Source organism: Lutjanus erythropterus, chromosome 15, assembly GCF_056507025.1.
Source record: "Lutjanus erythropterus isolate fLutEry1 chromosome 15, fLutEry1.hap2, whole genome shotgun sequence".
NCBI classification, from domain to species: domain Eukaryota; kingdom Metazoa; phylum Chordata; class Actinopteri; order Lutjaniformes; family Lutjanidae; genus Lutjanus; species Lutjanus erythropterus.
Genome location: NC_139331.1, coordinates 10,898,582 through 10,923,352, shown reverse-complemented (window position 1 = coordinate 10,923,352; position 24,771 = coordinate 10,898,582). Strand labels below are relative to the sequence as shown.

The 24,771-nt window shown below is 37.5% G+C and overlaps 2 protein-coding genes across 2 annotated transcripts; one reads left to right on the top strand and one right to left on the bottom strand.

Moving 5' to 3' along the window:
* The first annotated feature begins 400 nt into the window (after positions 1 to 400).
* On the top strand, positions 401 to 3,595 carry LOC146314094 (NF-kappa-B inhibitor alpha-like). Its single transcript, XM_084737302.1, has 6 exons — positions 401 to 701; positions 1,241 to 1,346; positions 1,475 to 1,682; positions 1,784 to 1,872; positions 2,475 to 2,735; positions 3,162 to 3,595. Exons 1-6 carry the CDS (start codon positions 469 to 471, stop codon positions 3,189 to 3,191), a joined length of 927 nt encoding a protein of 308 aa, XP_084593428.1. The 5' UTR covers positions 401 to 468; the 3' UTR covers positions 3,192 to 3,595.
* A 3,663-nt stretch (positions 3,596 to 7,258) lies between these two features.
* LOC146314093 (proteasome subunit alpha type-6) lies at positions 7,259 to 14,796 on the bottom strand. The gene is made up of 7 exons (XM_084737301.1): positions 14,615 to 14,796; positions 13,083 to 13,177; positions 12,196 to 12,277; positions 9,504 to 9,659; positions 9,185 to 9,363; positions 8,910 to 9,004; positions 7,259 to 7,466 (listed from the first exon to the last, which is right to left on the bottom strand). Exons 1-7 carry the CDS (start codon positions 14,688 to 14,690, stop codon positions 7,409 to 7,411), a joined length of 741 nt encoding a protein of 246 aa, XP_084593427.1. The 5' UTR covers positions 14,691 to 14,796; the 3' UTR covers positions 7,259 to 7,408.
* Positions 14,797 to 24,771: the final 9,975 nt, after the last annotated feature.

Genomic DNA, 24,771 nt, shown 5'->3' with positions numbered 1-24,771 from the left:
TTAGTGTAAAATTTCAACTGATCTTCATGATGGAAATTTTTTTAACTGGATTTAAATTCATGCTGGAAAATAAATGGAACACATGCTTCTTTGGTTTAGCCACTTGAAACAGATAATTTCCCCAGTGCAGAAGGGAATTCTTCAAGAGCCTCCCAGGGGCTGTCTCCTGTCTCTCATTCATGCCCATCATGTCTCATTCATTGAAATAAATAATGTCCCCTAAACCTACATCACAGGTGAAAAATAGGTGTCTAATAGTTTCATTCTGAGTGTCTTTGGGGGGGATTTTTGTCACAAAAGCACAGCTCTGTGTGTGATTTCCCTTCGCTTTTTCTAAGATAAGTCAATTGGAAATCCCCGCTGAGGCTCCGCCCAGCCGAACGCACAAAACCCTGTGCGCCTTCCTCCGCTGCACTATTCTGCCCTGAGCCGTGGATAGAGACGGATCTGCTTTCCAGACAGTCAAACATGGACGTGCACAAAGTGTCTAACCACAACCAAATGGATTATAACTTCGACAACATGGAGCCCAAACACGGGAAAATGCTGCCCTGCCAAGAGGACCGTTTTGACAGCGGCCTAGACTCCCTGAAGGAGGACGAGCTGGTGACCAGCATGGAGGAGATGAGCGTGACCAAAAGCGAGGATCTCACGCAGGAATACGAGCCGTGGAGAGCTGCAGTGACGGAGGATGGGGACACGTAAGTTTAATTATTTTGTACTTTATCAAAAATGCAAGTACGCATCTGCAAATTTAATTCTTGTGCGTAAATTTAAGTGGAGTTTTGCGCCAGAGTGCAGTGTCCAAAGTCAGAAACAAATGCATTGAAATGATATGAAAAGCTGCAAAAGTGCGCATGAAACTGTAGAAGGTTGCACGAAAACAACAGGCCTTTAAACTTTGTGTGTGTGTGTGTGTGGGTGCTGCACAGTGCGTACTCTGTGTGCGTGTGTGTGTGCGTGTGTGTGTGTGTTCTTTGGCTGAGAGCGCAGTCTGGGCGGTGCTAAAGTCCGCTCTGCGAGTTCAGGAAAGTCCCTGGCCCTCTGCCAGGAACTGATAAAGCATCAGATGTGTCAAGCCACAACTGGTGGAAATAACCCGACAAAACTCCATTCTTGCGAAACGCTCCACTGCTCAGCCTTTGTTCTTTCTTATTTGGCTGGAACCATTTCCTCCGTGCGTAATTTTTTTTGAAAAGCACTATTTTAACTAACCCTTCTCTTTCTTTTCATCCAACAGGCTTCTTCACTTGGCCATCATTCATGAAGCCACAGAACATGCCCTCCAGATGATCAAACTGTCTCACAATCACCCCTTCCTCAACGTACAGAACCACCAGAGACAGGTAATAACCAAAATAAAACCCAAAATGATTGATTATCAGCTAAAAACAAACCCCAAACTGCCTTCAGAATCAATAATAATGAAATATATCACAATAATAATAATATGTTTCTAATGTTTTCTCTGCAGACTGCCCTCCACCTGGCAGTGATCACAGAGCAGCCACAGCTGGTTGAGAGGCTCCTGAAGGCCGGTGCCGACTCGCGGCTGTCTGATGACAGTGGCAACACAGCCCTCCACATCGCCTGCAAGAGGGGCTCCCTCGCCTGCTTCGGTGTCATCACCCAGAACTGCCAACAGCACCTCCCCTTCATCGTGTCCTACCCCAACTATAATGGTAAATATTAAGATAAAGTAACACAGATAAAGGCACTCGTTGTGTCTTTTCTTTGAGCATTTCTTTAAATTTGGTTTTTAACCAAGCTTTTCTCCCCTCAGGACACAACTGTCTCCACTTGGCGTCCATCAACGGCTACGTTTCATTGGTGGAAAACCTTGTTCAGCTGGGTGCAGACATCAATGCACAGGTAGTTGTCATGAACTCTGCAGCAGTCAGTTTTGCAGACAGGATATCTGCATACAAAAAACAACAAGTTGAGAAAACTCAAAATGTTAAGGCAACTTACTTCAGTAGATATTTGAGTATTGAGCCCAATTTGAACACTTTGAAAAAGTTTTACCAACTGACAATGTTTTGTTGAGGATTTACTTTCCTTCTTTATATAAGCTTGAATGTTTTACCCTGTAAATGTATTTACAAAACATTCTCCAGTGAACTAATTAAAGTGAAAGTGAAAATGGTTAATAATTTGAGGTTTTCGGTTGCAACCATTTAATTTTCGAGCCCCCAAATAATGACAAATCAGGTTCACAGTTCACTGTTAACAGTTTATGAAATACATTTTTGGGGAATTCTAAAACTAAAATATTGAGTTGAAAAAGAGGAAAAGTAAAATTTCTCAACAGAAGATTAAAGCAAAACCTTGGTAATTTATTTCAAAACTTAAGAGTTTGAGTTTCATTCAGAACTTATAAATCTAGTGAAGGCAGTTGGAATTATGAGTTCCCTCAACCATGTTTTTTTTTACAATGTAAAGGAAACTAACATTCTTCCTCTTGTTGCCTGTAGGAACAGTGCAGCGGCCGGACGTCGCTCCATCTGGCGGTTGATCTCCAGAACCCCACACTTGTCCGTTGCCTCCTTGACCTTGGCGCTGACGTTAACTGCTTCAACTATGGCGGCTTCACGCCGTATCACCTCACCTATGGGCGCCAGAACGAGGAGATCCGCTGCCAGCTGTACGAAAAGACAGCGCAGGAGCTGAGGGAGCTGCCTGAGAGCGATTCAGACGAGAGCGACATGGATGATGTCGACCTATCGGAAGATGAGGTCAGTTTCTGATCTTTATTCCGCACTTTTCAAAACAGAAGTTACAAAGTAGTTTACAAGACAGAAATAAAAGGATACAGGATGATTTATTCATCATTTACAACACATTTCTATAATTCGATTTTAGTGTAGTTCCATATTTGATTGATTGATTGGAATTGGCTGGTACAACAGTAGATACTTCTGTATCTCTTGCCAGGAGATACAGAATTACTGTAGACAAGAAGTAATAATACAATTAAAGACAATATAAAAGGTAAACAAAAGTAGATATATGACAAATAGTAAACAATACAAAATTATTAAATAGACAGTCAATAAAAGATGGAACACAAAGATTTAAGATCAATTGAAGCTTAAGATTTCATATAATTATCTTTATAACATGGGTTCCTAACATTTTTTTCTGTTTCTTCTTCCCTACAGCTGTATGATGACATAAAGTTTGGCAAGTAAAGTGAAGCATCCCTCTGCTGGTGGTGTGAACGACAGTGAAGCTGCTATGGGGTGGCCCAAGCCAAGGCCCCGCAATGAGGGACGGACGCGTCAGCCCCCGTCCAGGTCAGAGTCCAGAGGTGCTGGCCCTGGGATTCACAAAATGAAGACGGTGTCCAAGTCTGGTCAAGGCCTGTGCAGATCATCCAATAATCTGCACCGAAAAAACAACAATACAGCAAGACCAAGACCTCCATAAAGTCCTTCTACATACTGTATAAATATCTATTGATCTGTACATACCAGACGTGTAATATATTGTAAATATAATAGAGATATTATTTTTGTACCTGTACATATGTTGTGTGAATTTAAACACTATTAACAAAAAGTGTTCAGAATAAAAAGAAGTTTATGACCATAAACGGCACTGACTGAGTGTAATTTCCTTCCATGTGACTGTGACTGTTTCACTGCCTTTCCACCTGGTAAAACATGATTTCTCACTTACACAAAATGACGAGGAAGAGAGTCATCAGCCCAGACTTGTGAAAGATACACAGACAGAAACGATCGCACTCAGACGTTTGGAACGGTCTGGGATTTCCTTGTTGAGGCGAGGTCACCGGGTCTCTGAGTCACTGCGTTGAAAGTCCCTGGGCGGCATAAGAGGAACATATTGTACTTAAAATATTCCACCCTGCTCTGGTGCCGCCGCTGAATAGCAGCGAGGAACTGGTGCTCGCTAGAAATACCAAGGAAGTTTTGTAACGAGGAAATGTCTTTTAACAAGACTGGAGTGTGGGCCAAGAGAGAGTTAGATGAGTCTGTGTGTCACAGTGAGCAGGAAACTTTGCAGAAGTCTGGGAAGTACAAGATTTCCCTGCCAGCTACAGTCATGAAGTAGTAATCAGATCCTTAAGTAAAAGTACCAATACCACACTAAAAATACTCCTACATGGACAATATTCAGTAACAAGGTTTCTCAAGTTTGAACAAGTTAATTTAAAGACTTTTTTTAAACCATTGTGAATGTAGTTTTAGATCTTTTTCATGTCCATTAAAGTATATTCAAAGTTACATTGGTGTTAAATGGTTCAATGTTGGGTTCATTTTGAAGTTATTACAATGTTATAAGCACTTTCCCCCCCAAAAAAAAAACACATTTAAAAGCAAGACTGAACTTAAATCCAACTTTACAAAAGTAACGGTAACCTCATAAATGAATTTTTAAGAGATGTCAAAATTGTATTGAAGACATTTAAGGCCTAAAATTCAGATTATTCTAATCAATACATAAAATGTCCCCTTTCACTGTTGCACAATTATATTTAATATCATTAGATTATTATGACTAATTTAATAATGTAAAAGCAGGGTTTTACTGTTTTAGTTGGTTCAGTTGGAGCTCATTCTCAGCTGTTTTGTGTAGGACTGCAACTAATCTTTTTCTTTCTTTATGGATTGATCGTCTAGTTATTTTCTCCAATAATCAATTGATTACGATTACTGAGAGCCCAAAATGACACCTTCATTGCTTTGTCGAATCAATCATCCAAACACTGAAATGATTAAAAATACATAATTGTTACAAAGCACAAAGTCTTCAATAACACACTCTAAAAATACCCTGGATCAACAATGTTATTAAGGAAAAAGGTGTAAGTATAATCAAGAAAATGTACTTAAAAGTATTAAAAGTACTTAATGCAGAAGAATGCCCCTGTAAATCTTAAAATGATTATGTATTGTACTGTCAGGTTTTTATTACTCATGTATGAGTAAAAGAAAAGCAGGATTTTACAGTTCATTTTGAACTGAATTGTTTGCAGGAGTTCCCAAACTTTTTCATATCAAGAAACCCCACAATACATGCACATTAACCCACAGACCCCCAGTGTGAAAGGATTTTGTTTTAAGCAATCCCCTCTGAATAATATTTTGGGGTTTAAAGATAATGAAGTCTATGTAGTTGATCAGTGATCAAATTAGGATCGTTTTGAATTACAATCAATCAAAATGGACAACTGAATTTCTTCCCTTCTTCTAATTGACACAAAATGTGCGAAAAGTTAAAATATTCTACTCGTCCTCCCTACAGCCAACTCAAAGACCCCAGACCCCAGTTTTAAACCACTGCTGTGCAGGACTGCAACTAATGATTATTTTCATAATTTTATCCATTAATCTATTGATTGTTTGGTTTGTAAAAATGAAAAACAAAAATAAAAATAAAAATAGTGATACCCAGAGCCCAAAGTGACACCCTGCCACCTTGCTGGCTTTGGCCAATCAACATCCCAAACCTCAAAAATATTAAACATAAATTAAAATAATTAAAAGAAAAAGAAGCAAATCCTCATATTTAAGAAGGCAGAGCAATTAACTATTTTTACATGAAAATACACTGTACACTGTTGGCTAGTTTACTCTATAACAAAACATACTTTAACAGTTCTTAGTGTGTTTTGTATGCAGAAATAGTAATTTGTTAACTAGTAACAAGAGAAGGAAGAAGTAGTAAGATCATTTACTCAAATAAAATGAGTAATAAAGCAATGTGGGAATACTTTGTTAAAGGTAAAAGTCCTGCACTAAAACATCAAAATACACTTAAAGTAACAAATATAAAAGTACTCATGCAGATTGACCCATTTCAGAATATTTAATATTATATTATTGGATGATAATCTAAAGCACGTGTGATTTTAAAGTTGCAGCCAGCTAATTTTTACTTTGTAGCTCAGTCTATAATAATAGTTATAATGATATATCATATCGTCTTTGTTGATTATATTTTGCATTGATCATTTGAAAGTATTGGGAAAGTACTTAGTAACTCAATTTATAAAATTAATGTAGTGAAGTAAAACACGCAACATTTCCCTCTGTAAATGTAACAAATGGAGTGTCCCAAGAAAAGTACAAGTATTATAAAATTGTACCTAAGTATAGCACTTGAGAAAAAGTTCTTTGGTACTTTACCACTGCTAGTAACTAAAGCTGTCAGACTAATCTAAAGGAGTAAACAGTTAAATATTTATGTTGCTCTACTTGCGTAAATGTACTTAGTCACATTGCAGTACTCATCAGCTGATGTGTGCACAGCGGCAGTCAGGGAATTTTCAGAGAGGAATTACCTGAAATAACCGGCACAACCCACAACTCTAATTCCCAGTATGAAGTCAAACTGGAGCCAATGTCCCTGAGTGATTAGGTTTAATAGCAGTGCGTATTCTATCTCAGCCTGTAATTGTCCTCAGGGCTGTAAACATTAACAAGGTTACAGACCTGCAGTACGTGACTGCAGGGGAATTTTCCAATGACCAAGTTGCTACTTCTTAAGGACAGTGGGAATCATATAAGAGACAGAGGCTGTAAACATGGATCTAGGCAGAAAGTCTTTTTAAGATTTTCACTGCATTTAGGATGAAAAAGAATGGAATTTTTGCTGGATTTCCATCTGTCATAGCTGCATAAAAGACAGAGAAGCTGGGGGGCAAGACTGATGGGAAATGATCTAAAAGTGACTGAGAGTGACAGCACATCATAATTTCTGATCATATGATGATGACAAAATCCTTGTAAATGCTGAGCTGGTCAAGGTCACTGACTAGAATCATCAGCCACCCCTCTACCCCCCCAACACACTCCAGGTGGCCATTTGTCATTTCGTAAGTATCATGTGGAACAAATCTCCCTTTGTAAAGAGAAACTACTTGTGCTCTGCATCCGGTGGGTTAAATAATTCTATTTCTGACATGCTACATGTGCCAAAATGTGGAGAAAAATCAGGTCAAATCAGGTCTACATCACTGTGTAGTAAAAGAAGCTCTCCGCAGCTGCTGGGTATGTCATGTGACTTCAGTGCATTCAGAGCCACAACAGGAAGCTGAGAGGTAGGCGCACTGCTCAGGTTCCCAGAAACATTTCCTTTGCTGCTAAATTCTAGTGACACACAGCTGATGAAACAGAGCCGTCTGTTTACATGAACAGAACATAGACAACATACACTGTACATTTTTCTATGCAAACAGCTCCGTGAAAAAAAAATCATTGATCTGAATAAACAGGTCTAAAGACACTGGTTATTTTACTCCAAAAACTTTTTTTTTTTATTGTTGAATGAAACAGTGGGGTAAATGTACAGCAAACAAAGATAACACCAGTCTCCTTCTGGGAACTGCATATCCCATCATGCTCTAACTTAATCCAACAGGTAACGCGTCTCTGCTCGCTCAGTCGCGCTCTGCCAGGGACATCAGGTGGGTGTCCACTTCAGTCTCTGTCAGGATCCTGCAGAGAGAAGACGGGGAGATGGATGAGGATTCTGATAATAATAATAATAATAATAATAATAAACTATCCATATAAACCCCAACTGCAGCTGCAACCATTCAGCAAGAAAACTGATTCACTGGCTGATGGGGAATTAGACATACTTCCTTATGGCACCTTATATTTGAGTATTTGGTTTGCACTGTTGGGCTGTTGGTTGAATAAAAGAAGTCATTTGAGAACATATGTTGTGGGAAACCTATCATGGAGTCATAGGAGTGCCATACAAAAGAATAAAACCTTAAAAGAATAAGAAAATAAATGTGGAAATGTAAAGAGTAATAAAAACGTTTATATATTATTTATTTATATATATTTATTTATTTATTCTTATGGTTGTTTGTTTCGGAATATAGTTTTGAAAGATGTGTTCATTCAAGCAAGAGCAATAGAGAAAAGCAAAAACAAAAGTGAAAAAATAAGGAAAAATGAAGGGATAAAAATAAATCAATGAGGCAAAAATAAAAGTGAAAAATTAAGGATGCAAAGCTAAAAATGCTTAGTATTCACAGTCTAAATTTTGTTTTGTCTTTACTTTCCACATTTATTCATTCTTTTACTTCCATATGCTTCTTATATTCTATATATAGTATGTTTGCTGAAACAGAATATTCAGACAAACATACTGAATGAGCAGCAATGACTGACTAACTGACTGAGTGAAGATTAAAGTGATGCAACAAATTGAGGATAGATAAGAGAATTTATATTGTTGAACTGTTATTCTCATCTCATAGGGTTAATTCTAACAACAGCGTTATGCTGGAGGGTTTCTGCAGGTCTCAACAAGTTAAATGTTTTAAAAGACAACAAAGGTTTTAGCTACGTCAGAATCAGGAAATATGGTTTGAAACAGCTCATCTGTTGTGGTCACTGGTTTTATATGACTGGTGTTCAGAGCAGCTCTGCTTTTAACACTGGCATACATCCGAACTGTCTGGCGGTGTCTCACCAGAGCTGCAGGAGTTAACTTTGTTAGTGCAGAGCGGGTTGCGCTGACACTGGCTTTTTACATCGGCTTCATTGTTTATCTGACTTCCTATTAGACTCAAATGCTTTTATATCCAAAGTTCCTGATTGGAGAGTTTTCTTGTACGTGTGCAGTGAGCTTCAAATTCATTCATTTCAGCAGGCTACAACTAAACACTATTTGTGCTGTTCTCAAACCAGATCTCGCTGCACTTACACTTACTTACATTAGATGAAAGTTAAATTAACATGAACTTATTAGAAGTAGCCATTTTTTATTGAGAAGAGATGCCATATTAGCCAACACACCGCACTGTGACACACTAGCGGGGTGTGCTGTGAAAGATTCTGACTGGATTTAAAGCCTCAAATTCAGATTTTAGACTTCTTAAGAACCTGCAGAAACCCTGCATGTATTGCTGCTTTGTTTACCTGAACTTAGGGTCCTGCGTTGTGACCACGCCCACCTCGAGCTCAGAGGGCTTGAAGTCAATGGAGAGAACAGTTGACAGACAGGAGATTGCCGTCTGAAGAGGAAGAAGAAAGAGGCAGAGAGATAAGATTGTGTTCGTGATATTTCTGTTTATGTCATATAATCATAAAGATTAAAACGGTGGTTCTAAAAGTAGAAGCTACAAAGCTGGAAACCACCTGCGAGGTTAATTTTACATTCATGTTCCTCCCTTGTCAACGTGTTTTATTTTTACCTCAATAGTTTGTTCGAAGGTCCAGTCCAGTTTCTTTTTCACTTTCTTCTCCAGGAAGCTGGTGGCTTCTGTCTGCTTCACTCCGGCAGCCGTGGCTTTGAAGCCACAGTAGTAGCCTGCTGGGTCGCATTTGTACACCTGGGGGCCGTACTCCTCGTCTATGCCAATCACAATCATACCTGCAGGCAACAGACATGAGAGAGGACGGCGACAGTGACATTTGGCTTCAAGGTTTCACACTTAGTTTTGTCTAATGCCAAAACAGCTCAATCATGATGAGGAAACCCCTATTTGACTGTAAATTAATCAATACACTTACAACAGCCCAGTGGTCGCATCTCAGCGTTCTGTGTGTAGACTTGCGAGATGTCAGCAATTCTCTTACACAGCATATCCACTGGGATCTCATAACCATACTTGTACTGCCAGTTGGCCGCCTCGTAGCGAGCTCGCTGGACTTGGGACCTGCTGTCAGCTGCAAGAGAACAGAATGAGAAGGAGGGAAGAGTGGATTATTTGTTCAATTCGTCTATTTAAAGGTCACAATGTCATGTTGGTACTTCAGCCTCTAATGTAATGTTTAGATGACATCCACAGAAAACTGCTCTCACGTTGTTAGGAAAGAGGAAGCGTCAGCAACAGTAAACGCTTTGACTGAGAAGAACAGAGATGTCAAGTAAGACTCGTCGCTTTCAATTTAAACAGAAAATACTTGGGGTTTTTAAAAGAGGTATTTTGGTTTTAACTGGTTTTCACGCTGATTTTTTTTGTTCCCTTGTGCTGAAAAATGACTGTTTCCTTCTGCATGAAACCGCCAGAGTTTACAACAGTGGAAAGTTTACAACCAGCTGCACTGGAAAAATGCTTCCAGTAAAAGAAAGTGAAGAGCAAAACGGGAAAAAATGCAAACACGTTGCTGAATATGCACCCTATGAAAGAAAATTAAAAAGGTGTGTTTATTCCAGTTTCACCCAGTCTTTATTTATAGTAGGGCTGGGTGATATGGTTTTAAAATAATATCTAAATATTTTTAGCCTATCCCACAATATACACATTTTATCTACAATAACATATTTTAAATTCCCAAACATTGCAAACATATGATGATCTTGCAGAATATGAGGCATTGCTGTAGAATAAACTATACAAGAGTATATAAACTAGTTAAAATGAGCTCAACCTTAAACACCCAAAGCAGTAAAATGCAACATAGATGCAACAGTAATATTAATATAAAAACATTAGGTATAATAGTAAAACACTGACAGGGAACATTTTACTACACAATGAGTTATGCTACATTTAGTCTAACACTTTAAATAAACCTTGCTGTAATACTTTTATAGTAAAGACCAGTAAATTTGCCGATTTTTTTTTATTATTATTGAATATTTTTTGTTTCTGACAAACTTCTGCTCCACACTTCAGCCCAGGAGTTGACAGTAATGCGCAAATGAGCTGGTTTGCCAACTGACATTAACTCCAGAAGAAGAAGAAAGGAGATGAACACCAAAGAAGAAGAAGGCAGGCCAATGTGTGTGAGAGCAAGGGTTGAATGACCACTGTGATTGGCTTATGTGTGAAAAGAGGCAGGTCTTGGGGTTATCGCGCGAATCCACAAGTTTCACATAACTCTTGTAAACAATAAACAATGGCAAAGAGGACTATCAGTTGTTACTTTCTCCCCAGTAAACCTCGTGTTCCAGAGGAGACAAATGCTGATAATGAGTCCAACTCAGATTGCGAGGAAATGGTCGTGGTGAAAAAAGCCAGGAAATTCTGTTTTCACAATGAGTGGCTGCGTGAGTTCACCTGGCTGAGGTATTTCAAGGAGACAAATTCAATGAACTGCATTGGAACATGAAATTCGCTGATAATACTGGCACCACATAATTAAAACACGACACTTTGAGCAAACACAGTGCCAGTCTGAAACAGAAAATGTGCCGTGATCTGTGTAATCAAAGTGCAACTCCACTCCTAGTTGCATTGAGAAGACTAGAGGCTGCTAACCAGTGCGCAGAGGAGGCCGAATTGATATTAAAGTTTAACACGGCCTATTTCATTGCCAAGGAAAACATTATAGTTTCTGCATTTATTGTTCAAGTATTTATCAGTAATACAGTGAAAATGACAGGAAATGTGAATATTTACTTTGCAAGTCGATTTTGGTGTGCGCCCCTAAATTTTCTGCTTGACCTCCTAAAATTTTAAGTTAGGGGCCACTGTGCTCCTGGTAAAAAAAGTTAGTCTGGAGCCCTGGTTGACCAATCAGAGGCTGTATTCCTGACTTGTAAACCAATCAGAGACTGTGTTCCTGACTTGTGTGACAGTGCTGATCTGTAGATGTTTTAATAGATTGATGCGCTAATCTCAACATGAAATTGACCCTAAAATATACGGTGATAACGGTAATGAGATCAACTCCACAGTAAACATCACATGACCGCGGGATTGCGGTTACTGTAAAAGACCTAGTAGCAAACGCAACAAGATGACTGATTGTATTTTCTCATTTGATTTTTTTCCATGCCTTGACAAAAGAAAAAAAAATCACAATAACTCATAGCTGCTAACTAGCTAAGTTAGCCGTTATGTCAGGAACTTTTTATTTCGTTTCTGTGGCAGTAAACACAACACAAAGCATTTCAGTAAATATCATATAGCAATCTGCACTGATCTATTAACTCTGTGGCTAACTGAAGTAAAGTTGCAGCAACCAGTTAAAACACTGAAAACTCCAATATGACAATATGGTCATCTGCTACATTGCACTTTAATTCATACTCGAATATAATCAATATATTGCCCAGCCCTAATATATAGTCATTTTTCCTTTTTCAGTCTGATTGTACTATTTTCATATTCAAAATAAACAAAAAAAATCTGAAAATAATAAAGCCTAATTACTTGTAACACACAGTGCTAACTGTATGTGCCAATTTAATCGATCACTTGGTTTGTCCGTTTTCAAATGGTTTGTTCTGCAAAGTGAGAAGTCTTTTTCTTACCCGTCATCCCGGACATTACGCATCCAATATTATCTGTTATTCTGAAAAGGTGGGTCACTGTGGCAGCATCCAGAAGCTTGTCCTGTTTCAAGAAAGAAAGCGTTCAACAGAACATGAACGACTGTGGTATGGTGCCATTACTTCATCCAAATGATTTACTTGAGGGTATTCATGTGATCAGAATAAACTAAAATACATAAAAATACTACATGCACACAGGAGGCACTAAATATGTCATTGCCCTTTCTGGCCACATTCTAAGATACATTTGGCAAAATAATCAAGAGTGCAATATAACTGTCTCCAGCCAATGTAAAACTATGTATATGAAGATTAAATAAAGAAATAATTTAAGTAATTAAGTTATTTACTAAACATTTTCTGGTTTAAACTTTAAAACTGCGTAAAGTTTTGGTGCTTTAAAATTCATATAGGCCACTTAGATAGTGTAAGCAATGTCAGATACAGCTTTGGGCACTAAAACATTACATATTATACCAACTAAATAACTGATCTCTTAAAACATGATATGTATACTGCTAAAATGTGAAGCATTTTACCAGTAGATTAAAATTTCCCAGTTTAGAGAATCTGAGGAGCATTGTAATGCCTTTTTCTAATATGGAAAAGTGGTATATGGACACAATATGTATATTTACTCCAAACAAATTAATGAATCATATTGAATAGCCATGAAAATCTAATAATTCCACATGTTAAAAGCTTTACAGTGAATACATTAAACTGTCTGTAAAGATGTTGCCAGAACCAGGTGTTATTGGTACAGGATGACACACTTTGTATTCACTTCAGACTGTGAGTTTACAATGTTGACACTGTTTCCACTCTCACAGATGCATGAGAACAAAGACTTGATATCAACTCACCGGTACTTTTTTCTGTGTTACAACAACTGCACAGTCCTTCCCCCTGACTGCTACTGATGTGAGCCCACCTTGGTTTATGGCCTTGAAAGCATATTCTGCAAACAAGCAGGAAAAGAGGGTTCTTTAAGTGGATGCATTCATCTGACAACAGCTATGAATGCTACAGAACTTTACAAAACAAGCACGGCATTCAGTGATTTTGAACAGTAGGGTCAATACATATAAAAAAAAACAGCTGTCTCCATCAGTAGAAATACAAGCAAACAACTGTTAACAGGTGTCATCTGATTGGCTAGCTGGCACTGAATCATTGACTGATGCTTCAGATGTTGTTTCCATACGAGTGTCACTTGTAGGATTTATGGCTGCATATCAGGCAATATCCCCTTAAATATGCAGTAAATTTTGGGGTTGCATGGACTTTTCTTGAGCCCACTGAGAAGATTACCTGCTTCTCTTGGCTGAGACCAACTGATAATTTCACACTTTTGTATTATGAAAATAAATTTGGATAACTTGTAGTTTAGGCACACTTTCAAGTGTGAATGATAAAGATATAGTCAGCAAGGATGGATGATTTAATGTTTCACTCTGACAAAACCAAATCATTATTACAACAAAACAAAAACAACAGCTCTAATTCCTCAAATGTTGTGAATGTGAATTCCATAAAAAAACATAGCAAATATACTTTTGGCTTAACACAGCATTTTGCCTAAGATCTCAAATTAAACACTTTTCCATAATCTGTCAAATCACATAATATTTTATTAATCAAATAATAAATACAATATAATATAATATTAATCTTCCCATTATTGGCCAATAACTTGTCGACCACAACACTTAATATCAATCTCTAGTAAATGTACAGAGATTTGTTTTGTTATTTATGTTTGTAGAGTAACTGTGTTTGAAGAGTAACAGGATTTGTCTCCTGACTGTTGTTGATCAGATGCCATCTGTCCATGTTTAGTTCAGTTTAAGAAGACAATAACCAACTTTACGCATTTAAACTCAATTTCAAACCATAGAAATAACGTATGTAGTTATTATCTTATGGTGGATTGTCCCTTTAAGTCCAACCAACGTTTGCTGTATTACAAATAAGATAAGAAATTTTTCCCATTGCAACAGAATTCTATCATGATTAAAATTGTTTAATAAAAACAAAAACATTAAATTAACTTTTCTATGCCGTAACTTTTGACTCATTCTCAAGTTGACACTTTCAGCAATGAATCAGCTTGCTTGACTGTAAGGCTAACCATGCTAACTAGCCTGTTAACCAGCTAGCTATTTTGAATCGCGCTGTTTGGTGTAACTGAAGCTTCAGCAATGTAAACCTAAAATAACGACTGGCACAGCACAAGTACTACTTTCGTGGTTTTATAAGACACTACTTTCGCTTTAGCGGAGTGTTATTTATTAGCTACAAGCCAAGCTAAGCGAACCATGACAGAGCATTTAGCTAGCTAGCAAACAAGTAAGGCAGCGAGCCGGCTTTTGTCTGAACTACTGCACACACTGACCGACTTGATAGAGTCTTCCTTCAGGAGAGAAGATGGTGATGTGTCGATCGAACCCTGCACTCGAGCCTCGGGACATTTTACAAGCTTAAGTTGGCCGATAAGTTCGTCCAAATAAATTTGCGAGCAGATTTTACTTCATGCACAATTTCTCCACCCGGAAGCTGAACTGACGACCCCGAACTTCATCCGGTGTGAGAGGCTTGCGCTGTTTCCATGGTGATATACAGTAATACTCACAGGTCTTCAGAAAGTGTGCTTGGTAAGGTAAAATATCCTCGAGAACTGTACTTGAGTAAAAATATGAGGTACTTATACTAACTATACGCATTTAAAATTTAGATAGATGTAATAAAATGAAAGAGAGAAGTATGTTTATACTTTGCATTCAAACTACAAACCTGTATACCATGAATAAATTGTACACACTCTTATGCAGTTTTGACATGAAATAGAAATAGTAGGATAAACACAGGTGTTACCAATGATACTAATTTAGGTTCCTTCTGATTCAGGTCAAACAGAGTCAGGGTGCTGCTTTTGTGCATGTTGGGTCACTGGAAAGGCCCGGCTACACTAAATGGAACAGGACCATAATTAGTGTCATTTGCAACACCTGTGTTTACCCTCCTATTTCAGCATTGCTGATGTAAAAAAAAGGTCTGTTAATATGTATAATGGGGTTAATTATGGCTCTAACCAATGATGGCTCTGTTACTTAAATGTCCCAGTAAGCATGTCAGTGTGTCAGTGAGCCAACACACACATTATCTGTAGCCATTAATTTTCTTAATTAAACCTGTGCTACTGTTAACATGCATTCCATGAAAAGGGCACTGTACATGCTAGCCCACTGACATGGTTTACTGGAAGACTTAGATGGAAATGTGCCATCATTAATGCCTTTAGTAACAAGTGTGCTTTCCCTGCTATGACGAGTCAAAACGTTCCCTGTGAAAAAGGCCCGTCCTGCCTTTGTGAATTTTGCACTATTTAACTTTTGTCTTTTCGGTGCGGCAGGAACCTGGTGAGTCAGTGTCAAATTGTGTAATTCGTGCTATTGTTTTTAGGAACACTTTACCACATAATGCAATTCAATACAAACCCACCATTAACTACTGCCTGCTGTTACACGCATAAACTGACACAGTACAAAAATAAATGTCAGTTCTAATTCCTCAAATGTTCACTTAATTTTTCAAGTGCAGTACATAAAAAACACTTAACAAATATACTTCAGCTTTTACAGAGCAGTCTACCTAAGAACTTAAATGCTTGGACATAATCTGTCAAATCACATATTAGTATAGCCAACTCAAATTTCATTATCTGAGTACTACATATAATATAATAAATAACATAAATGTTCTCATTGTTGACCTAATTTATTGGGCACAATATTTTTGTGTAACTATAGTAAATTTATAGTGATTGGTTTTGTAATTTATTGTTTGTGGAGTAACTTCAGGATTTGTTTCCTGGCTGTTGTTGATCAGATGCGATCTGTCCATGTTTAGTTTAACTTAAGAAGAGATTAAACCAGCTTCACTTCATGGAAAGATGCCATCATTAATGCCATTAGTAACAACTGTGCTTTCCCTGCTAAGATGAGTCAAAATGTTCCCTGCGAAAAAGGCCTGCTCTGCCTTTGTGAATCTTGTACTATTTAACCGTTGTTTTTTTTAACTGTGGCAGAAAGCTGGTGAGTCAGTGTCAAATTGCATAATTCAAGTTATTTTTTTTTTCAGGAACATTCTACAGCATAATGCAATTCACTACAAACCCACCACTAACTACTGCCTGCTGTTACACGCATAAACTGACACATAAACCATCTCAACCAATAATGAAGAAAAAGGAGTTACATAAACACTATTAACTGTGTCCACTCTTGTTAGTGTTCCAACCTTTTTTGTTACTTTAGATTTACATTTAGTGATACTTTACCTATTATATTACTAATATTGTGAAAACTGAGAAGCTTCCTTTTTGCCTGCCATAGACGCTAATATAATTTCCGCTTATAACCTGCACAGAGAAGCTAAAATCATAGCTCTGTATTAGAGTGGCAAAGTGAAAAGAGATTCTCTTCTGATACCAGATGTTTACTTTGTCCTATCATGTAACAAGCCAAGTGATATCTTTAACAATGGAACATGAGTCAGGACTTTTTTTTTTTTTTTTTTTTACAATTCATGGAACTAAATCACTGACAGATCACTCGGCAAGCACTCGATTCCTATTTCCTTGTTCCTGAAAAAAAGAGCGTGTGTCATTATAGGGATTTTCCCTCTGTCTGTTCCCCAGGTAGCTAATGCAGCTGAATTGAGGATGTGTGCTTCCTCTTTATAAGTTACTGACACGTTCAGATAATGACTCATACAGCGACTCAGTGTGGTATCATGATCACTGATTATCAGACATTGGGTTGGGGTTAGCTATGCCAACAGGAGGTTATCTTGCAAAATTTTCTGATATGGTTTTATTGCAGAAAGTCCCCGTCTTTGCTTGTTGTGTCATAGTCTTATTCTAAAAACACTTGTGACGTGTCACTGTAAACACCAATTTGCTCAGTCAACTTAAAAGTTAATTGTAACAGCTTGCACACAAAACCTGTGCACAGTAAATAAATCTCAGCTGATTCAACTCAGAAATGTAAGTCAACTGAACTTGGGCTGAAAAATTTGTTTAAAGTCTTATTTCATTTTTGTAACAACCACTTGAGTTGACTGAACTTGAGGAAACACGTTCAACAAGCTTAAGATATTAAGTTAAATCAACAACTGTTCAGTCACACTGATCACTTTGTTTCCTTTTACATTTTCTCATTTCTTCATTTCACACAAATAAACTCTCACACAATGCATGCTGGGATGTCTGCTAATATTCTGTACCTGCACTCTAAAAATAAACATGGCTTGGACTAATTTTGACCAAATTGTGTGTACAAGAAAATAATAAGTTGGTAAGCTGCTTTTATGTTAAGGAAGCAAAACACTTTTGTTTTCAGCATAATACTGTAATTCTTATTGTAAAAATGTGTTTTTGTTATGTTAAGTGAACATAATTTATTTATTTTTATTAAGCAAAATATGACTACATGTCATATGAACATAAAAATATTAAAGTACATATTTTTGGAACCATTTTGGTTCATTCAACTATCAAAATACATAAACTACAAGTGCACCGTTTCCGTATGTTAATTGGTTCCAAAGTAATTAGTCTATAGTGGCTTTATAAATGTTAGTCAAATGAACTGAAATATCAAAAGTTGTTAACTAAACATAAAAAATGTGAGCGTCACAAGGGATTAAAGTTTGTATCAAATGAATATAAAGTTTCTATGCTGTTTTGACAGTCATGGACATTTGTGTGGTCATGTCTGGACTGGGGTTTACAGTTTATGTGGAGTATTTTTTATTTAACCAGTGAGCCACATTTCCGAAATATGACCCAATCATACAATTTGTATGCAATACGGTATTTTAACAACAAACAGTTAGTCATCTTAAATATTAATGCAAAATCCAGTATTGCAAAAGCTTTGTCCACTCCTGCACAACCACATCCCTCTTACTAAACAGTTTCCAACAAGGATTTTGCAACTCCAAAATATGCACTTTTACTTCACCTGAGGAAATGATACATTCTATATTCATTGTATAAGTTGTGGCATTTTAATTTATAAATCATTTATCTGTGAAATATATTCTTAAAGGGATAGTTTGTTTTTTGAAGTCGGGTTGTATGATGTACTTATTATTAGTAAGTGTATTACCTACAGTAGATGGCGTCTCTCCAAACTAACCAAACTCCGCGGATGAAATAAATAATTTTACATTGCAGAACACAGGAGTTTCTGTTCTACTGTTGCCTTGTCCACTTAGTTTGTTTGTGTTATTGTGTGATCTTGGAGAATCTGAACTAGCCTTAAGTCACACAGTAATTCAGACAAACTAACCGATTGAACTAGTGTTTGACTGACAACTCCTGTATTTTGTGAGGTAAAATTACTTATGCTGCCTATGGAGTTTGGTTGATTTGCAGAGAGTGATATTTGGCTTACATAATGGCTGTTTCCCATTGGAAAGGCAAGGTAAAGTGGTGAAAAATGAATGTTTTTAGGTGGCTAAAATATATTTTAGTTTTTCAACCATCATCTACTGCAGGTAAAATACACTGACACACAACCCCACTTCAAAAACCCCACACTATCCCTTTAAGACCTAAGGTTGCTGAGTTAAATAAATGGCTGCCAATGCTGATACCCTTCTACACCGATACTTCTGTACGTCCTCCCACTTTCCTGTCCTCTTCCCCACCTCTGCTTTCTCTCTCTCTTTCTCTTTGTCTCCCCCCTTGTTTCTGTTCTTACTTCACAAAAGCGTGGCTCATTCTTACAGTATTTATCAGTGCAGCATTTGCACACTGTACTCACATTTTGAAACCAGAAAGACCCCCACCCCGGGTCTTAGAGAAGAGGCGTGGGACTGAACTCTGGAGAGCAGGGGGATCTCCACCATCTATGAAAATACTTTTTCACATCGCAAAGCCACAGCCTGGCTAATGTTTTCCAAGCACAGAAGTTTAGATGTTAGGCAATAAAGGAAACATGAAGTCTGATGACGCCTTTCTCTGAAAACTGTCATAACTATATAAATATCAGTAGTTTAGACTCATTTTAAACATTTTGAACAGCTTTTCTTTACGTAAGCAGGGGCGTTTTTACATGAGGTTTTAAAATTTCCCACATATATTTCTCTGAAATCATCTTTTGTATGTGATCTTCTGTACAAACCCTGTGCCATGAACCACTTTGTACGTTTTTTTTCTTCTTAAAAAAAGCTTGAAAATATATATGTCACAATCACAAAATATTCATTTTTTTTTACAGTACAGTTTCTAAGAATCTGAACCTTGTGTGCAGCTTCTAGGAACAGCTTATCTATACAGAAGTAAAATGCAGGATGATGCAAACATTATATAAGTCTACTGAGTGTTTGTGATAACAACATGGTGTGTGCTCGCTTCCTTTTACTGCAAACATCTTCTTTAGAATTTGGATGTCGTTCCTTGTAAATTATCTGGTGGTTTGTTATGTTGCAAACACGCCAGCGGTTGCTTAATAGCCTCAAGGTAAGTTGCAATTAGTGGTGTTGCGTGTAAGATTGTGGTGTCAGTCTCAAAAATGGGAAACCCAGAATGTGATTAAAATTAAAAAGAATTTTTCTCATTCAGGATTTTTTGCATAATAGCGAGACAGCAGAGTGCACACAGTCTTTACACTGTAAAAAAAAACAAATAAACAATAATTTTGGGAACTTAAAAAAGTTTGTGTCTGGGCTGGCTTAAAATTTAAAAATTTTAAGTTGAGTAAAGTTTATGATTCAAAGCCAATAAACATTTCTAGTCATGTGAATTTAATATTAATTTTGTTGTGCATGAGAAAATATGTTCAAAACAAATCTGATTTCCTTTCACATTTCATTTTCAGTGTGAAGAGTCAGTTCTTCATTTCACAAATTTCTCTTACTGCTGCAGCTGCTCCTGTTGGAGCTACTTTGTTCCAGCATTGGCACAAAGACAATAAAGCCTCTTTTACACTGGACAAAACCCCACTAACATCCATATCTGGTTTTTGTCTTCAGCGGGAAAGGGTACAATCTGTGTTCATTCCTGGCTAAAATCTCGTCTCTGCAGTAGTCACGAGTATTAATCGGCTCCAGCTGAGGCAATGAAGGCTTGTTGCCTTCAATGGTAACTGCGATTCTTTTGCCCCTTTTTCATACACACACACCACTTGGCTTAATGTGGTTTGACTTGGTGCATCAGTCCAGCATGGAGGAATTTGCACCTACTTGAAGGTGTGTATTTAACGGATATGCGCTCATCTTGAGTTGAGCGACTGACAAATGGTGAATAAACAATCCCAGAAATTCCTCACAATAAAAGCACTCCATTATTTTGTTTTATTATGAAGGAACAAAATCAAGAAATGTTGGGTTTTCATCAGCAATAACTTAACACGACCCTTGTGCTTTACACAGACCAACATGCGATGCTTGTTTTTAAAAGTGAGGGTAGATAAGTTTTACTCTGCAGCACAGAACAGATGGCAGATTTTTAAAATAAAATCACACCTGATTCATATTATCAACTTCATGACCTTCTGATCTAATGTGCTGAGTTACTGCCGTTTGTGTCTCCAAGCACATTCTCTCCATTATACCTGTCTGAAAAAAGAGTATTGAGACAAACTGGGAAACACAGGCAGGTATTGTTTTCCATTAGAGGTGGGTTATTTCAATTCCTTTGTATCTAAGGCTTAAATGAGCTGGTCACATGCCAGCTAGGTCAAGTCTACTTTAATACACTTTTTATTCTCTGAACTTTTTTTGCCAGGAAATGTTTCTGTTGGCTTGTATTTTTTGGCATATCATGAACAATCCTCAGTCATGTACTATTAAGGTAATATCTTCACTTTTATGACCAAATTCCTTTCGGTGCTGCTGTTATTATCTTCCAGCTGAGTACTGGATGTGTTAAGACCTACTGAGACTGGAGAATAGGGAAAACAAAACTTACTGTAGTTTACTTCTAACAGAAAGGAAAACACAAGTCAGTTCTTGCGCAACTGCTGCAATTCAACCACTTAGAGCAGATAAACAACAGAAATACACTATGAGATCTTGTAAATTACACTTAAATTGAAAGTTATGTTGGAGAAAGAAGACAATAAATCCAAATCATTATTCATTTCCTCCTTCATACTTCACTCCAGGCTGCAGTGCAACCTGTAAACTGCAATCTGTATATGGATCTTATTTGGAAAAGGAACAACACAAGGTGTGAATGAATGCAGAACACAGTGCGATCAGAAAATTATCAGATTGTCCAGACCACATCTGGAGGTGGTCTGGCTCGCGTTATGATTGGAGCTCACCGCGGTGTAAATGCAGTCTGTACAGTGTGACCACATGGACCTCTTCCTAATAGTAGGAGTAGATAAATCTTACCTCTCAAAAAGTTGCATTGCAAGATTTAAACACAATGTAGGCTGAAGATCAGATAAGATAATAAACGTGTTAATACCAGGTGTAAATGCAAAGGTGTGAGGATAAGATACAGATAATGTATGCAGGGAAAGAACACAGATCCCAAGGATTAAATGGGGCTCATATTTATTTATATTATTTTATATAAAGTGGGCTTGTGTGCAACAGATTTTTAAAATTAATCGTTGACATTGAGGCAGAGATTTTCTGATGTTTAGGGCCTAGAATGAGTCAAGCTCCAAAAACACTGGATCCTGCATTTCCCATAATGCAACTTGATAGCATCTTTCACAAGACTCCCTCTGTCTCCTAAATGTCCACTTCTTTTCAAATATCATTATCCAAATAATGTGTCCAGATCACAAGGATAAATGGGGCCTGAATTAACTGTTGAATCAGGAGTACAACTGATTGTAGAAAATGCACCTATACGTAGGATTTAGTGGCATCGCAGAATGAGTTTGCAGATTGCAAACGATTCGTCTCGCTCTGCTTCCAAACATGTAGGAGAATGTGTGATGTCAGCAAAACGCCAAAGGCTGTAGAGCCAGTGTTTGGTTTGTACATTCTGGCCGACTAACAGCAGTACAACATAGTGGAACAAAAGCCCCGAATAACTCTGATTTTAAGGTGACTATACACTAATGCATGCACATTTTGACATACATAATATGGGATTATGATATTCTGTTTCTGCCGTATTCTGCTAATAAATCATACACACTGGACTTATAACATTTTACAAGAGTATGCTGCAGTTAAAGGGGACTTGTGAGAGACAGACTTAAAAAACAGCGCTCAAAATAGATACAGCAAAGGCTGAGATATGTTGGTATAAGTCAAGCTTCCAAAACTCTATATCCTACATTTCCCATAATCCCATTCAAAATCGTCTTTCACAAGACCTCTTCTCTCCTTGATGTCCACACCTTTCAGACCCCACAGCTCCAGTTGCAGGCTTTATGGAAAGAAATGTAAAGAACCAGTGTGTAGGATTTAGCCAGTATTTGGTTTGTCTGTTCAGGGCTACTGTAGAAACAACACTCTGTGGAAGAGGACCTCTGTAGATATAAACAGTTCATTAAAAGGTAATGAAAACACAATATATAGTTTTCAGGTGATTATACACCAATGAAAACATACTTATGAATATTATAGTTTTGGCAACTTTGAGTTCAGTGGAGGTTGTGGAATTAGTTTTGCTGATACGTTTCCCGTGTAGCATTGCCAAAAATTGTTACTTACTAACTATAATGTTTTAAGCTAGCTAGATATTACTAAAATGAGCTAACTATGTGTAAGTATTATAGACTGTTTATAGAGAAATGGACAATATCAGAGCTCCCTAAAAGTGAAGAAAAAGTATTTTGATTGCCCCCTGGTGGCGGGCTGCAGTATAGGCCATAAGATGCTTCCCTGGTGTTAATAGATAGCACATGGGCCAAACTAAAATATCAAAGTATGTGTCAAATACATTTTCCCCAAAGATGGTTTCTGTCATTTTAGGTAGTTCTTATCATACTGGTGTTTGATTAAGAGTTCATTTTTCACATCTGTTTGGTTTTAATTAGTTATTTGATGTGTATAAAAACAAGTTTTCATGCCGTTATTGACAGCCAAATGGTCACTACTGCACAGACTCTCCAAATGATTATGTCGTCAGTGCCAGCTGGCAGCACTCGTGTCCTGAATATTTCGACATTGGTTTTGTGTAGTAGGAGGAAGTGGAGAAGCATTGTCCATCTTTTATTTATGTCGCTGGTAACTATATGCAGCCGACAAGGCAGCATTGCTAGAGCATAGTGATGATAATGATGTCATCTGGATGACTTTTTTATTTTTTTCCCCCAAACTTCGGAGAGCTCCCTCCATTGCCACAGAAGACATTACACAACTGTTTTCACAGAGCAAGTAGTACTTCTTGTGGCAAATAAACTGATCTTCATGTGTAAAATTGTCACAAGGCCCCTTTAATATTTCACACATTGTATGGAACATAGTTTTAGGTTGAAATACTTGAGCTACTTTATCACTTTTTGGTGAGCAAACCGTAACGGCCATTGCAGCACTGGTGTTGTGGGCCGCGTGAGTAGACCCAGCACGATACTTCCACAACGTGAACTAAGTTTAGAGTGTTTATGTAATGTGGTTTATGCATTATGAAGCTCATACAGTCGGTTGAAATATAGATACCGCAGTGTTCGATTTAGATGAGTTTCAGCTGGAAAATTATGCATGTCGTGTATTGACTTTGCAGTTTATTTAAACCAAAGCCAAAGGGTTGAATACAAGCAGCCTGCCAGTAGCAGAAGTCACAGTGATTGTGCAATTATACCATATGCTTTGACATGTGCTTCCTCTGCTGTTTGTCAGAGACAGATGTGAAGTTTTACGGTAAATTGTATACTTTATCACATGAACAAGTTTTCTTTCTCAGTGTAAAAATAGGTGAAAATCCCACTGAAGGTTTCTTTTGCATATAGTCATACATCATAGTTCCAGGTTATCATGGCGGTGATCAGAGTTTTACAGTAAAGCTCAGTGAGCCAGTGACCGTGACCTCTGTGTCCTGGTTTTGAATCAATCTCACGTCCTCCTATGTAATTTTCTCTCCTTTTTCCAGTAAAAACTGAGTCTATATGAATTGACTGTGTTCATACAGTGAGTGAGAGCTGGCTGAGACATCATTGGCTTTCAGAGTGAACCACCATAAAGAACAGGTGTCTGTGGTAACAATAGAGCATGGAAGGAGGGGGGATATCCGTGGTTTTAACCCACATATCCTATTATAAATGTCACATGAAAAACCCACACATGACAAGACGCAACATAAACGATTTTGACGGGGAGCTTTTAATTTTATTTAAAGTAGATGCTCTCCCTGTCTGCACATGGCCTGTGGTGTAATAAAACATATGGAAAGAAACCTACATGAGTGGTGGGTGGGATCAATAGCCAGTTTAGACCAAACTTCCTCTTGCTCTTAAAAGTAACCACAAAACTGTTCTGTAGGATGAATATATTAAAGTCGATTCTTTAACTAAAATGGCTTGTTATACACTGTAAAAATAAAACATTTGTTTTAACTTTAAAAAGTTGTGT

Coding starts and splice junctions, on each gene's coding strand:
- LOC146314093 (XM_084737301.1), bottom strand. CDS start 14,690: ATGTCCCGAGGCTCGAGTGCAGGGTTCGATCGACACATCACCATCTTC. Junction 9,364..9,503: donor GATGCGACCACTGGGCTGTT/GTAAGTGTATTG, acceptor TGTTGCCTGCAG/GTATGATTGTGATTGGCATA. Junction 9,005..9,184: donor CCTTCGAACAAACTATTGAG/GTAAAAATAAAA, acceptor CTTCCTCTTCAG/ACGGCAATCTCCTGTCTGTC.
- LOC146314094 (XM_084737302.1), top strand. CDS start 469: ATGGACGTGCACAAAGTGTCTAACCACAACCAAATGGATTATAACTTC. Junction 702..1,240: donor GTGACGGAGGATGGGGACAC/GTAAGTTTAATT, acceptor TTCATCCAACAG/GCTTCTTCACTTGGCCATCA. Junction 1,683..1,783: donor GTCCTACCCCAACTATAATG/GTAAATATTAAG, acceptor TTCTCCCCTCAG/GACACAACTGTCTCCACTTG.